At 41.8% G+C, this 14,578-nt stretch overlaps 2 protein-coding genes across 2 annotated transcripts; both read left to right on the forward strand.

Moving 5' to 3' along the window:
* The first annotated feature begins 447 nt into the window (after window positions 1–447).
* Window positions 448–10,880, forward strand: chata (choline O-acetyltransferase a). Its single transcript, XM_085799994.1, is given in 14 exon segments — window positions 448–490; window positions 493–710; window positions 1,179–1,297; window positions 6,389–6,442; window positions 6,532–6,712; window positions 7,645–7,822; window positions 7,954–8,123; window positions 8,577–8,677; window positions 8,786–8,914; window positions 9,003–9,125; window positions 9,220–9,361; window positions 9,605–9,667; window positions 9,761–9,898; window positions 10,294–10,880. Coding segments are annotated over 14 exon segments (2,088 nt in total). The 3' UTR covers window positions 10,723–10,880.
* Window positions 10,881–12,610: 1,730 nt separating this feature from the next.
* Window positions 12,611–14,338, forward strand: c15h10orf53 (chromosome 15 C10orf53 homolog). Its single transcript, XM_085799997.1, has 3 exons — window positions 12,611–12,749; window positions 13,988–14,107; window positions 14,208–14,338. Exons 1-3 carry the CDS (start codon window positions 12,656–12,658, stop codon window positions 14,270–14,272), a joined length of 279 nt encoding a protein of 92 aa, XP_085656123.1. The 5' UTR covers window positions 12,611–12,655; the 3' UTR covers window positions 14,273–14,338.
* Window positions 14,339–14,578: the final 240 nt, after the last annotated feature.

Below are 14,578 nucleotides of genomic sequence, written 5' to 3' on the forward strand. Positions count from 1 at the left end.
TTAAAACTGTAGCTATCGGTTTGTCACTGTGACAGACACTTACTTTCAGTTGTCAGAACTTCATGTGCTGATATGATTTTATTTATGGACACAGAGACTGCCTCATGAATCAACCTGCTTGACTGCCCCTCTGCACCGCCAACATGCCAGTCCTGGACCGAGAGCCCTCCAAAGATTTAGGGGGCGGAGATGTAAATATCTTATATGTGATTTACATTGATACAACATTAAATTAACTGGACCATTAGATAAATAAATGAACTAATAAAAGAAATGAAATCAAATAATATTAATTAGAGTAAGACATAAAAGTGGCTTTTTAGAAATCAGGAAAGATTAGTTGATCCATGGATTTGTATAAGAAAATACATGTATTTGGCCAGTTGTTCTCGGTTAAAAACAGCAGTTGTTTATCTACAGTATTTTCTTGGTAAAATGATGTAATGCATGTGTCAAAAGACAGTCAGAAGTTTGAAGTTGATGTATGGTGATGAGTATTTTCATCCCCTACAAATCAGGGTCTGCCGAAGCTGCCGCTCCCGGACCTGAAGGACACACTGGACATGTACCTGAGGTGCATGAAGCACCTGCTAACAGAGGAACAGTTTAATGAGACCCAAAAAATAGTGAAGCAGTTTGGAGCCCCTGGAGGAGTGGGGGAGCTACTACAGAGCAAACTCATGGAGAGGAGGGAAAACAAGGCAAACTGGGTAAATAAAATGCTCCTGGGTCTGGAATTCCCATAATAATGATGAGCTTTGAGAGTTATTTTAAATACCAAAAAAAAAACTGTTTACAACTAGAAACACTATGATAGACTAAAGGTTGCAGGTGATTGTTCTATTTTAACGTTTTAATAAACTCTCCAGCTCATGACATTGAGCAAAGACCAAGTAGTGATTTTTAGAATGTATTTGTCAAAATTTGCACATGTAACTGAGAACCTAGAGTTAGAGATGAAAATTATACATTTTGTGTGACTATACTTTATGATATGTTTCTGTTCACAAACATGATTTGAACAAACCTTTTGCACCCCTGGAAAACATTTACAGAATTATAGAGCTTCTTTGTGCTGGATGAACATATTCATATTGAGCTATCACTTTATTCACCATTATTATTATTATTACTTTTTAGTTTTACCTCTTAGTGAATCCCTCTGTTTCCTGCTGTAGGTGTATGACTACTGGCTGAATGACATGTACCTGAACAACAGGCTGGCTCTGCCCGTCAACTCCAGTCCTGCGATGGTCTTCCCACAGCAGAACTTCAGGGCTCCCATCGACTCTTTAAGGCATGTGCTGCAACCAACGGGACAAATGAGCCATAAGAAAAAACCTCAGAGTGTAGCTACATGACAGGACAGACAAATATATTGTCGAGTACTGAGAGTGATCCTTGCTGTAGCTGCCATGCTAGTAAAAAGTTAACACTTAGCATGAAGACCTGAGAAATGATAGCCAACAGTGCCAATTACTTAGATACTGACTGGCTTTGATTGATTATAGAAACCTGAAAGCTCCCTTGCTTCACATTGACAGATAGGGTCATTACCCAGAACACCCTGAGGGCTGAGAGGCCAGGCGAGGCTACTGGTGGCAAGGTTAATAGACGAGGAAGTCTGTGGTTTGGTTAACGTGGCATTGATCTGAGACTGGCTCCTTAACCACATGATTTACATACAGCATTTATGCCGTTAAGTGTAACACAGCAGCTCCAAAATAAATCAGGAATTAGGCCAATTAGTGCCATGAGAAGGAGTGACCAAGTACAATATGTGTATGTTAGTGGAGCAGATAAAAGCAAAATTTGAGTGGAATTGTGCAAATTATGATACAAGCATGAAATTTGGTGTATTTGTTCTCGAGAGGCTTCTGATCAAATTTGTCTGATTGGACATTTGAAAATCCAAGATGGCGGCCATTGTTCAAGATGGCTGCCAAATCATAAATCACTATTTTTATATTAATGTGTGTAGTTTTTATTTTATTTTATTGATCTTGGTGTCAATTCCTATATTTTCAAGTCTGTTGACTTGGATTTTGTGATTTTATACAGGTATAGCGCCCAACAGTGTTTTTCAAACTGTGGGGGGCGCCAGAGTTTTTAAGGGGGGGCATGACATGACGTGAGAAAGAAAGAACTGTAAACATTAAAACAAAAGATGAGTGAAGTGTCACCTGCACTTATGGGCTCAATGATTAATTGCATTTGCAATTATAATGCAATATGATCAAATGCGATTTTGTTACACGCAGGCTGCGATTATGCTCTAGTGTTATTTGTCATGCAAACAAGGGGGGATGGCCTGTCGGTGAAAAGAGAAGGCAACAACGCCACACTGTTACGTGTTTTATGGCTGAATGTAGCACTATGTTGGCCGTGGAACTATTCCAGTTTAATGTCGCACCGCGTCAGGTATGCAGCAGGACCAGTGGTACAGCGTCCTACAGCGTCCTTCCGCATACATTTTAGCCCGGTCGTTACCAGAGTTTTTTTTTTTTTTTAATGACTGGAGCACGAGCCGAGTTTTCCTCTACTACAGCTGTACAGCCTTGTTCATCTCGTACGTAATGTGCGCGTTACAATTATTGTGCAGATCAGGTGCACACTCGTGGTCATGGTGGTTTCCAGGGGCAGACAAGAACGGCGTAACGCTACAACAACAGCTTCTGCCACAGGCTGTCTTGGACACCAGTGCGGGGGGTGTGGAGCATGACCACATGCGCTGAAAGTCCAATGCCAATCGCATTATCTGGGTGTCTGAATCAGAGTTGGAGAACTCCAATATTAGTTGGACTAATGCGTTTACATGAACTCAGTTGTCTAGTTATAGTCGGATAAGGCAATAATTCGGTTTTCTTAAGTGTCATGTGGTGAATACATATATTCTGTATGCTTCATAATGTGCCTTATTGCATGTACACGAGAAAACAATGTATACCAGGAAGAAAGCATCTGACTCATTCGGCCCACCACGCAAAAACAGGAACCACAAGTGCAAAACAGGAACATCAAGTAGCCTAACCGTAGCCTAACTGCACCCTAACGTATATAGACTTGACATTTAGACAACAACGAGTAAACAGGAACAGACAACACCCCTAGACAACGTGACTTAGAAGCTGCACAGCAACAGACGTCAGCAGACGTATAGATACGTATAGACCAATTAGAACAATATACGGTGGGGCCAACACATACTATAGCCGTGTTTCCACTGCAGGAGTTCCTGGTAAAGGGAGGGGGTAGGAACTTCTACAGGAACCGTCCTCTCACTCGGCCCTCTCAGTGGCTGTGTTTCCACTGCAGACAGGACCCCGGTCACCCCGCGGCGACGTCATGAGTTTCGATCGCCGCTTAATTGCTGTGCGACAGTTTCAACCGTGACGTCACCCAGGCAGGTCACAAGCACATGCACAAAAATCATAACAACAACGAAGAAGGATGGAAGCAAGGGGGCAGTTGTCGGTCTGAGAAGTGAAGCTCACTTCCGCGTTCAAAAAACTGCAATCCCCTCGGATTCCTCTGGGGGCTGGTGTCAGAAGGGAGCATTCCCCATAGACCCCCATGTTAAAATCGCCGACTTTACATCCTCAGTAAACATGTTAAAAGCCTGGTGTCAGAACGTTTTTTCGTCTCAATCGATAGTTTCTACCCCCGCACACACTCTGAGGGGGGTGAATTTTTTTTTAACTCTACCGTTTTACTGTTATTAGGTTAAAACCCTGGCCAATTAGGGCGCGGAAACGTTGAGTGACAGGTCCGAGCAGCTCCGTGGACAGCTGCTTCGAGGCCAGTGGGCGGGTTCTCGGCCGGCCAATCCAACATGGCGCTGTTCAGGCCGCCATATTTGAGTCACAAAAACGACTCCCCAAAACCAATGGGTGACGTCACGGACGCTACGTCCATTCTTTTTACAGTCTATGGATGGAAGGAGCTGAGGCGGTAGGCGCGTTTCTGGTTTGTGTGTTTGTGCACATGGCGGTTGATTGTAATCCTGCTTGAGTTTTTTTTTTTACTTTTGACGGCATTGTTTTGCGGCGTGATGGATCCCAAGTGTGTCGACGTGCGCTGATATTTTCATTTCGCCGCGATGACTCAAACCCCCTCTGAATCTCCTCGGTGCCGTAGACTGCAATCAATGTCTGCACCTCACCGTCGGTCCATTTGTCTACATCTTCCTGCTGTTTTCTTGTTGTTTACAGCGGTGTCTGCTAGGCTAATGCCCCTTCTGCTCCCCCTTTTAAAAATGCCGGTTGTTTTGGTGCTTTCTGGTAGCGTCAGAGCCTGCTCTAGCTTTAGCCAATCAGTGCCGGGTTAACCTCAAGCCCCACCCAGGAGCTTTTCAGGGCCGAACGGAGTACCTACCCTGGAGTAGGTACTCCGTTGGCCCCTGTAAAAGTTCCTGTAAATGGCCCTGTGGGGGAGGTTCCTGCAGTGGAAACACGCACCAACGGGGCTGGCCCCGTAATATTACCCCGAAGTTCCTGCAGTGGAAACACGGCTAATGGCTATGCTGAGAAACAGGCTTGTAGCCTAAAATAAATCCTAAAGGAAAGACCAGTTTATGTTTAATAAATCAAACATTGTTCAATAGCTTCAAATCAGGGCTTCCTTGCCCAGCACTCTGCAGCTGCATATGTGACCAGTAGCAGCTTGAGGGACTTTTGTGTTTAGTGTGAAGTTACACAGCCTATTAGCCTATTGGTGTCCTTTTCCGTAACTGTTCCAGTAAAGTTATATATTAAAGCAGAAGTAAGCGATCCGGTCGTTTTGGCTAACTTCTTGTCGGCCAATGGAGTTAGCAGTCCCCACCCTCGTCCCTACGTCACCACATTCACGCGCATCCCTTGGCTGCACGTACAGAGAGGACCGCCCCTTTATGCCGTTCTCTCTCCTCATTGGATAAAGGTTGTAGGATACAAGGAAAGTTTTCTCCTCGGCTTACAGCAGAGCAGAGTGACTGACAGACCCGTGTTTCAGACCAAACACTCTATATAAGTGATTGCTGTCGGAAGATATAACTATTTAAGACTTATATTAACACAAACAGTCCGCTTACTTATGCTTTAATCTTTTTTTCTCCTTTTCCATTAAAGCAGAAGTAAGCGATATTTTTGTGTTAAAGGGATAGTTCAACATTTTGGCAAATTGGCCCATTGCCATAATTGCTATAGTCATAGCAGTAGGTTCGTTACATTTAATTGTAGGTGTAAGCTATTTTTAGTACAGCGGAGCGCAGCAGCAGGCTGCTCAGAGCTACGCTATGGAGGCTAAGGGAATTTCTTGGTTTCCCTCATTAAACTCATCAAATACAAAATCCCAAAACTCCACAGCGCTTTTGTAGACAAGTTGTGAGCTGCACAACCACCACGCTATGAGATAATGACGGAACGATACGAAACGGAGCCATTTTCGAGGTAAATTCATACAAAACCGCTGATGCGCGTTGCGTTCAGGGACAGTTTTTCAGCAAGCAGTCTCCGTATTTACCCTGTATTTACCTCGAAAACAGCTCCGTTTCGTATCATTCCGTCATTATCTCATAGCGTGGTGGTTGTGCAGGTCACAACTTGTCTACAAAAGCGCTGTGGAGTTTTGGGATGTTGAATTTGATGAGTTTAAAATTGAGTGCAACAAACCCCAGAATGTTTTTTTCATGCCTCCCCCTATGTGTCAAGATACTCTCTGCCAAATTTTATAGTTGTATGACTATTTATGCCATTGTAGTACCTAAATATTTGCATTTACATCATTTCGCCAGCAAAATGACCCCAGAAAGGGGTTTTGGCCCCCTGTAGCTTTCCAGCAGCTAGTTGACCGGGTTGTCCACCCAGGTTTTAATCCTTGAAGTTCCTAGATATCATTTCTGGTGTCAAAGCTTTTACAACGCTCCGTGTCCGTTTTTTTGCTTTGCCCCCTGGGTAATAGCGATTATGGCAATGGGCCAATTTGCCAAAATGTTGAACTATCCCTTTAATATAAGTCTTAAATAGTTATATCTTTCGACAGCAATCACTTACATATAGAGTGTTTGGACCGAAACACGGGTCTCTCAGTCACTCTGCTCTGCTCTGAGCCGAGGAGAAAGCTTTTCTCGTATCCTACAAGTTTTATCCAATGAGGAGAGAGAACGGCATGAAGGGCTGTGTGTGCAGCCGAGGGATGCGCCTGAATGTGGTGACATAGGGACGAGGACCAATAGATCCATGACGAGGGTGGGGGCTGCTAACTCCATCGGCTGACAAGACGTTATGGTGCGTTCAAGGCAACCCGTAACTCGTTTCATGCTTGTATCATAATTTGCATGATTTTTCTGTTATCTACTCCACTATGTTGTTGTGTGTTGTCTATCTAATGATGCAATGTTTTTCTTACCTAGATTTGCTGCACATTTCATTTCTGGAGTTCTGGAGTACAAAACTCTTCTTGATGCGTAAGTTAATACAAAGTTAGAGCACAAGTAGATGCGTGAATAAATACTGTAGGTGTGCAACGCAGCTGTAAGTGTGTGTCTGTGTGTAGACGTGCCCTGCCTGTGGACTACGCCCGGGGCCAGCTGGCTGGAACCCCTATGTGCATGGAGCAGTACTATCGCCTCTTCACTTCCTACCGCCTACCGGGACCAGAGAGGGACACACTGGTGGCACAGGAGAGCAGCGTGATGCCAGAACCTGAGCACATCATCGTGGCTTGTAAAAACCAGGTCAGAAAACATGCAGTGTGTTTAGTTCCTTTGACTAGTTTTTCTGGTGCTTTCAACCAACTCACAGAATCAGACAATACATCTGTGTCCCTGTCACAACAGAACATATGGATCATGACTCAATTGTGTCTGACAGTTAATATACTGTAATGCTGACTTATCTCCCAATGAGTAATTAACTGGCCAATGGCAAGTCCTCCCTGTTGCGTTAATTATCTATAACATTTACACATCAGCCTGTATCCACCAGCTCTCAAAACTCAGAGGTTCTCTCATTTATATCAGAAGAATGAAAGGTGATCACTTATAACACAATCAAATATGCTCATACCACCAATAAGAGATGAGAGAAAACTATTTTATTTTAGGGAGTTGGGGTTGTGGATCAACAGTGAGTGCTAAAATCCAAAAATCAAGTAAATGAAAAATGTAAAAATGGTAGCACAGCTCAAATTGCCAAGTTAAGGAGGTGGACAAAGTACTCACATTTGACTTCTTTTAATGGCTCACATCAAAAAACAAACGCTGACATGTTTCGGCACATGGCCTTCTTCAGAGCACTCTGAAAAGTGTTTTACTGTTCCTGTTGCAATAGCTTTTAAATAGAAATACAAGAATCACAACTTCAGACTCATCCAGACTTATAAGTAAGCATTAACATTAGACAATGCTTCCACCTCAGATTGAAAGAAGTGCCACACTCTGTTTGACACAGATAATAATAAAGCTTGACTCACCAGGTTTATTGCTGGTATCAGAGACACATCAATATGGCAGCAACTGAGTCTGATGGAACAAAAAAAAAAAACAGGGGAGTTAGTTAATCATATGAGTTTTAAACATCCTCAATGCCTGCATGAATTACTATGAAAGAAAAACCTGACGGACCACTGCACTGAAACATTTTGTGTCTGATCTAAACTTCTGTCCAGTTCTTTGTGTTGGATGTGGTGATCAACTTCCGCCGACTGAATGAAAGAGATCTTTTGACTCAGCTGGAGAAGATTGCTAAAATGGCTTACAGTGAGGAGGAGCAGCTCCCACCTATAGGTCTTCTTACATCAGATGGACGGACAGAGTGGGCAGAGTCCCGCAGTGTGCTAATGAGAGGTACAGTTTAAAGAGTGATTTTAGATTTTCTGATTTAAAAAAAACCTCTGAAATCAAGATCTGTGGATCCAAGTCTGTTTGTCCCACTGAATTAACTTATTCTTTTTTTTTTTTTAACTATTATCCTCTAGAGTCTACTAACAGGGACTCTATGGACATGATCGAGCGCTGCCTGTGTCTGGTTTGCCTGGATGACCCGAGTGGTCCCGAGCTAAATGACACCACCCGTGCCATGCTGATGCTGCACGGAGGGGGAGTGGCCAAGAATGGTGGCAACCGCTGGTACGACAAACCTATGCAGGTCAGTGAGCAGCTTAAATGCAGAACAACAGTTTACTTCTTAAACATAATGTGAAAAAATTCAGCTTCATCTCTCACTGTGCCATGGAGAAAAAAAGAAAAAAGAAATCCCATGCCAAAATAAGATTGAATATTTAAAGAAATCCTGAGGGAGAGCAGCTATTCTCACTGGATTTCAAGCCCTTAGTTTGAGAAATGTCATTAGCATGAACTTTGATGGAGTTGTTTTGATAAAGAATTCAGATTGCTTTAATGAAATATATGATTTAACATCCACTACCTGGAGATTTGAAGGCTTCCTCTCTTAATAATTTCTACACTGCAGGGTGTAAAGTACGAATGAGATGTGAAGGAGGGAACATTAATTACACTGGATCTGCGAATGAGCTGAATCTTAGATAATGTAGCACTGAAGTTTGGTCCAACTCAACTGAAGGTAGCATGACGGTGTCAGTTTGTTGTAGGAGCTGACGGCTGCTGTGGAGTCGTGTGTGAGCACTCGGCATTTGAGGGAATTGTCCTTGTGCAGTGCACAGAGTATCTCCTCAAATACATGTAAGAAATGAAATAATTGGAATTTAGAAAAGGAAAATGTGTATGTGATATTTATTGGTTTATGCCTAGAAAAAAAAACTAAATGATTATATTCCTATTTAACACCAGGATTGGCAGCCCATCAAAGCTGGTCAGAGCTGCGAGTGTGAGCGAGCTGCCTGCACCACGGAGACTCCGCTGGAAATGTACTCCAGAGATTCACAAGCTCCTCAAGTCCTCTGGTGACAAACTCCAGAGGTCTGGCTACACTGTGCTTTATGTATAATCAGACAAATGAATAAATCCTTTCAAGTCATGACAACAGGGTTCATTTTTATCTGCTCAGGCTGGTGAGAAATCTGGACATGAACGTCCACAAATTCTACGATTACGGGAAAGAGTTCATCAAGAAGCAGAAGATGAGCCCAGACGCCTACATCCAGGTTGCTCTTCAGTTAACCTACTACCGGTAAGAGAAAGAGGTCGATTCTCATCTGTCGCTTTAACGCACGGGACTCTCAAACCTTAAAAGACCTTCCTTGCCTCTTTGTGTGTTACTCTAGATGTCACGGCAGACTGGTGTCAACCTATGAGAGCGCTTCCATACGACGTTTTCAAGAGGGCAGAGTGGACAACATCCGCTCAGCCACACCTGAAGCCCTGGCCTTTGTCAAAGCAATGACTGATGGGATGCTCAGCACAAGTGTAAGATGTTTTTATGTGAATGTTACAGCCTCTGTTCACGTTAAATGAATGTAGCTACAGAGTAAAAAATATCAGTTTGAATAATGTATTGAAACTGTCAGTTTTCTTAGCTTTCAACAGTGTGTGTGAGTCAATCTTTTACTTCAGTCTCTGTTTATGTCCTTCACAATGAAAAACTATGCTTAGTGTAAGTAAAGGAGATTTAATAGCCTGATATTGATTCTCAGTTGTTTACTTCTCCAGGATACTGAAAAGATGGAGATGTTACAAGGTGCCATAAATGCACAGACAAAGTATACCATTCTGGTAATTCCCTCATCCACTGATATAGAGTATTAATATTTTGACTTTGCTTATCGAAGAAATTACATGAACATACATGTGCATTTTGCTTTTCAGGCAATCACAGGGATGGCAATAGACAATCACCTTCTGGGACTTCGTGAAATTGCACAAGAACTGAAGATGGAGAGGCCAGAGATATTTAAAGATGATGCCTATCTCATCAGTAATCAGTTCATTCTCTCTACAAGTCAGGTATCTGATTTTAAAACATCACAAACTATACTCAATCAAAGATGTATAAGAGTGTCACCACTTTTACTCATCAAGTCCTGTTAACTTGTTACTTCTGTGATTCTGGAGGAGCTTGCTAAAGTCTAAAAAGATACCTCAGCTTGTGCCAAACTAAGAGTAGGCCTGATGGTGAGCACTAGGGCACACAACTGTCCTATTTCTACTGTATATTGATTTTATTCTGACACAAAAGCAATATTTTTCATAAGATGAGATCACATTTCAATTTAGGTTTAATTTATATCACAAACAGCAGCACACATGCCCTAATAGTCCAATCTAAACATTGCAGGAGTACAGCAGAGTGCAATAGTAAAACTGTGAGTGCAGCACTAAAGCAGTCCCTCTTCCCTCAGGTCCCGACTACCGTTGAGATGTTTTGCTGCTACGGACCCGTGGTCCCAAATGGATATGGAGCGTGCTACAATCCACAGTCAGACCACATTATCTTCTCTGTGTCCAGTTTCCGTGAGAGCTCACAGACAAGTTCAGCAGAATTTGTCAAGTGTCTGGTGCAGGGACTCCTGGACATGAGGGATCTGTGCAATAAATGCAATCGCGGCTCTAATCCAGCCGAGCAAAGGAAGGCTCCTCAGACACTGGAGACACACACACAAACGGAAACAAACTGGCAAAATAAAACACAGCAAAGACCGTCTGACTTGACCAAGAATCAGCAATCACTGCCACAGGTTCTGGTGAAGGCACCAGACCAGACTACAGTTGAGGCCCAAACCCAGACTTCATTCACAGGAAGAGGCACCGGCCTCGAAGACCGTAAGTAAACCAGAGCAGCAATCTGTCAGTGCCAGTGAAAAAAGTGGTGGTGTGATTTTAAATGTATGTTTTTGTGCTGCAATAATGTACTTTCCTTGAGTCATTCACAAAATGTACACTGTAACTATGTGATCCAAAATGTTATGTGAAGCAATTGTGTTGTTAAATGTATCGAGTGGTAACAATCATCTAATCTACTATATTCTTAGAGAATATAGGAGTTTGGTTATCAAAGATAACAGTTTCTGCTGTTGTCAAAAATGTTTAATATAGCAAGAATTGAAAAGTCTATCAGAATAGCTAATGTAGACATAAATACGTATTTGAGACAAATTTGAGCTTTTGATTGTTGTTTTGCACTATAGATTAAGATAGGCCTAAAAAGCTGAAGACAGAGGTAAATTTAACTGCTACAATTGAGGCTGTTGGAAATGAGCAAATGTTATGGAAAAAAAAGAAAGAAATGCAAACAATCAAGATTCATTCTCCCTGTCTGCATCCTGTCGTCTATGAAGCCTGTCAATCAGGTTGACAAACTGAAAGTAGTCTCTGAGTTATGATACATGGCTGGTTGTCTGTCTGTGTCACTTTGCAGAATTGCATGCTGCTATTTAATGACTTTCTGAAGATTATGGTACATTATGAAACTAGTCTTCTATGCAATTTCCATGTAAACTGTCCTCATGAATTGTCGTCTGTAGCACCAACAATACATAGCCTATATGGTGTAACTAAAAAGTATCCTTTTATAAAATCAGTGGACATTGAGTTTATACAGTTCTCTATGCTAGATACTGTTTGATGTATATTATAAACAGAAAGCAAGTGACTATGATTTTAAAGGGTTATTTGACAAAGAATGTTAAGAGCAACTATTTGTAAATTTAAGAGCAGAATATCAATTTATTTATTTATTTTTGTATCATAGTGTTATAGAATGTAAATGTAAAGTTTAAAAAAAGTAAGTGTATAAAACTTACTAAACAGAGGTGATCACTGTGTTTATGACTGTCAAATTGTAGAGCTAAAGATTAAAAAACAAAAATAAACTGAAAAGGTATGCTTGTTTTGTTGTTTACAGATCAATATTGTTTGTTTTGTTGATCTACAGCTTTTTTAGTAGGCTATGGTCGACTCTTACACACATTTACCCTTTGCGTAATATGCTGAAGCAGATCAGATCATGTCAGTGTGTCAGTATTAGTTTACAGTTATCTGATTAAAAAATATGAATACCAGTAATAATTTACCCAGTGACTAATTTTTATCAATCACTTCACTTCATTCACTTTTTATTTATCTTACAAGGACAATAAACTTTGGCCAACATTAGCCATACCAGCAATATTGTTATAATCATCATCATCAATAAGCATCATCAAAGAGTTCTTTGTAGACTGTTGAACAATCAAACAGGGGTTATGATTAACCCATTAACATTCAGAATCTATCAGAAAAAGCTGGATAGCTACAGTATACTGAGGAAAAACACTCACAGGCCAAAGTTAGTAGGCCTAGGGGTGACTGACTTTGGAGGCTCACAAAGACAACGCAAAGATATGTTTAATGTCTGTGTTGAAACTTTACTTTGTTTGTTTTTACACATTTTGGGCATTTTAAAGTAGCCAACTCTGTCTAAAAACTACAAGGGGCGACTGACTTTGGAGCTATACAACTCGCACTGAATCAAAAGATAGCCTAATGTTTAATGTCTGTGTTGAAACTTTGTTTGTTTTTTACACAAATTGGGCAAAATATATATAAATATACATAAAGTACTGTGCACTCACGTCTCTCCTTCAACACACCGCCCTGATGGAGGAACCAGCCCAAACCAAATAACAGGGCAAGGAGCCCAACTCGTTACATGATAGCAGCAGTAGCTACTTAGCAAGAAAGACAGGAAGCGGTGCATCGTTGTTTCCCAGGTAACAACAAACAATGCCGGCGACCGCGCGGGTGACACTTTGTTACGGACCTTTTGAATCCAACGGAGTTGTACAACACAGGACCTTCCGCCTCCAGGGTCTCCGAGGTACTGTATGTTTCTTCTCCCCCCACTTGAGTGCAGGTCGGCCGCCGCCTGCGTGTGGTCTGAGGCCAAATTAACACAAACACCTGACCGACCGTCTAACACAGGGATGTCAAACATGCGGCCCGGGGGCCAAAACCGGCCCGCCAGAGGGTCTAATCCGGCCCGTGGTATCAATTTGTCACGTTTAAAAATGACACAGAAACATCATATTGCTGAAATTGCACATTTCTTAAAGGGACAACGAGGAGTTTTGGAAAAGCGAAGCGTTTTAACACTACATTTATGAGCCTCCGCGCACACCGTAAAATTCTTTGACCAGCGCAAGACGGACTCATGTTTTCATTCATCAATAGAGGTTCAAAGAGGTTCATATAGTACCGTCGTAGTTCCGACCATAAACGGTGATTCGGCTGCGTTATTCTCATGACTTGCCACGAAGAAAACGCTGGTCGGCTCGACCAGCATTTCCGCCACCACTAATAATAACAAAATACTAGACAGAACGATATATTTATCGAAAATGGGCCCATTAACAAGTGTGGGTAGCGGAGATTCATCCACATTAACGTGAGACTTTTTTATAACCGAATAGAAACTCCTCGTTGTCCCTTTAAGAATTTTCAGATGGTTGAAAACGTTTTGTAAAAGGATAGTTCATTAAATGTAAACATCTTAAAGGTGTAGCCTACAGAAAAGAAAATTTAATTTGAGCCCACTGTGGGTCTTAATTAGTTAACTCATCTATCAGACGAAGTAGCCCAAACTTTGTGCAAAATTCTATTTTCGAGTAAATCCGGGATGAAAGTGTGGTATTTCTTTTTCGCATTGGATAATGCAGGCACACAAATTATGCGTCACGCTGCACACGATTCATCAGCCACTGATATTGGATCCGTCATCCGTCAATCAAACATCTGAGACACACACACACACACCGAGCTCGGTTTTGAAAAGTACATGCTGTAGCCGTCTTCTCCATGTTACTGTAGAGCCTGTAATACGGGTGCACATGAAATGTTGGAGTGGCTTGCGAATGTCTATCAAATATCCAACTTAAAACTAACTTCACTGCGGTTAATAATGAACTTATTTGCACTAAAACCAAGGGAAAAATTTTGATTTTTCGTTATTTACAGGTTATTGTTATCATTTTACTGGTCCAGCCCATTTGAGATCAAATTGCGCTGTATGTGGCCCCTGAATAAATATAATTTTGGACATCTCTAACATGTCTGCAGCTGCTCTGTCGAGGCGCGGGCATCAGTGCGTCTTGGAGGAAACGCGCGAGTGGAACATGGTGGAGCTCGTGGTCAACGGGGAGCTCGTCTTCACCTGTCACATAAAACAGCTGGAGTTTGGTGAGTTGACGAAGCGGAGACTATTTGTCTACTTTGTTAACTTTATGGTTGAGGTTTGGCCCATCACTGTCTGGCAACTTGTTGTGCTTTCACCCCAAAGGTGGAGATGGGAAACTGGACCCTCTTTGCAAAGAGGCTGTTGCTGCTGTGGAGAACGCTTATTGAAGAAAACCCCAGCGTTTAAATAAAGAAAAATCACCACATTCATTGTTAGATGGTGTTGGCAATTTTATAAATGTGTCAAAACTGTTGGTTGTATTGACATTTGATATTCTTAATCATCATTATGAAATGGTGTCCATAACTACTACAAACTAAGGGACAGAGAAAACCTAGGAACAGGTAATACAATAACAGCATAAGTTCACTATTGATTTGTGGGTAAATAATGAATCTACTATGTGCAGCCAGTCCACCCTGTGCTCTTTACTTAGAAGGGGATCTGGAGGCAAGAGGGTGTAATTCACAGAT

This window comes from Trachurus japonicus, chromosome 15 (assembly GCF_045865225.1).
Source record: "Trachurus japonicus isolate A0001 chromosome 15, Traja_1.0".
Taxonomy (NCBI): Eukaryota; Metazoa; Chordata; class Actinopteri; order Carangiformes; family Carangidae; genus Trachurus; species Trachurus japonicus.

What these genes read in the sequence shown, in the direction of transcription:
- c15h10orf53 (XM_085799997.1), top strand. Translation starts at nt 12,656, where the DNA reads ATGCCGGCGACCGCGCGGGTGACACTTTGTTACGGACCTTTTGAATCC. An exon ending in CCGCCTCCAGGGTCTCCGAG is followed by an intron (nt 12,750 to 13,987) that starts GTACTGTATGTT and finishes ACATGTCTGCAG; the next exon opens with CTGCTCTGTCGAGGCGCGGG. An exon ending in CATAAAACAGCTGGAGTTTG is followed by an intron (nt 14,108 to 14,207) that starts GTGAGTTGACGA and finishes TTCACCCCAAAG; the next exon opens with GTGGAGATGGGAAACTGGAC.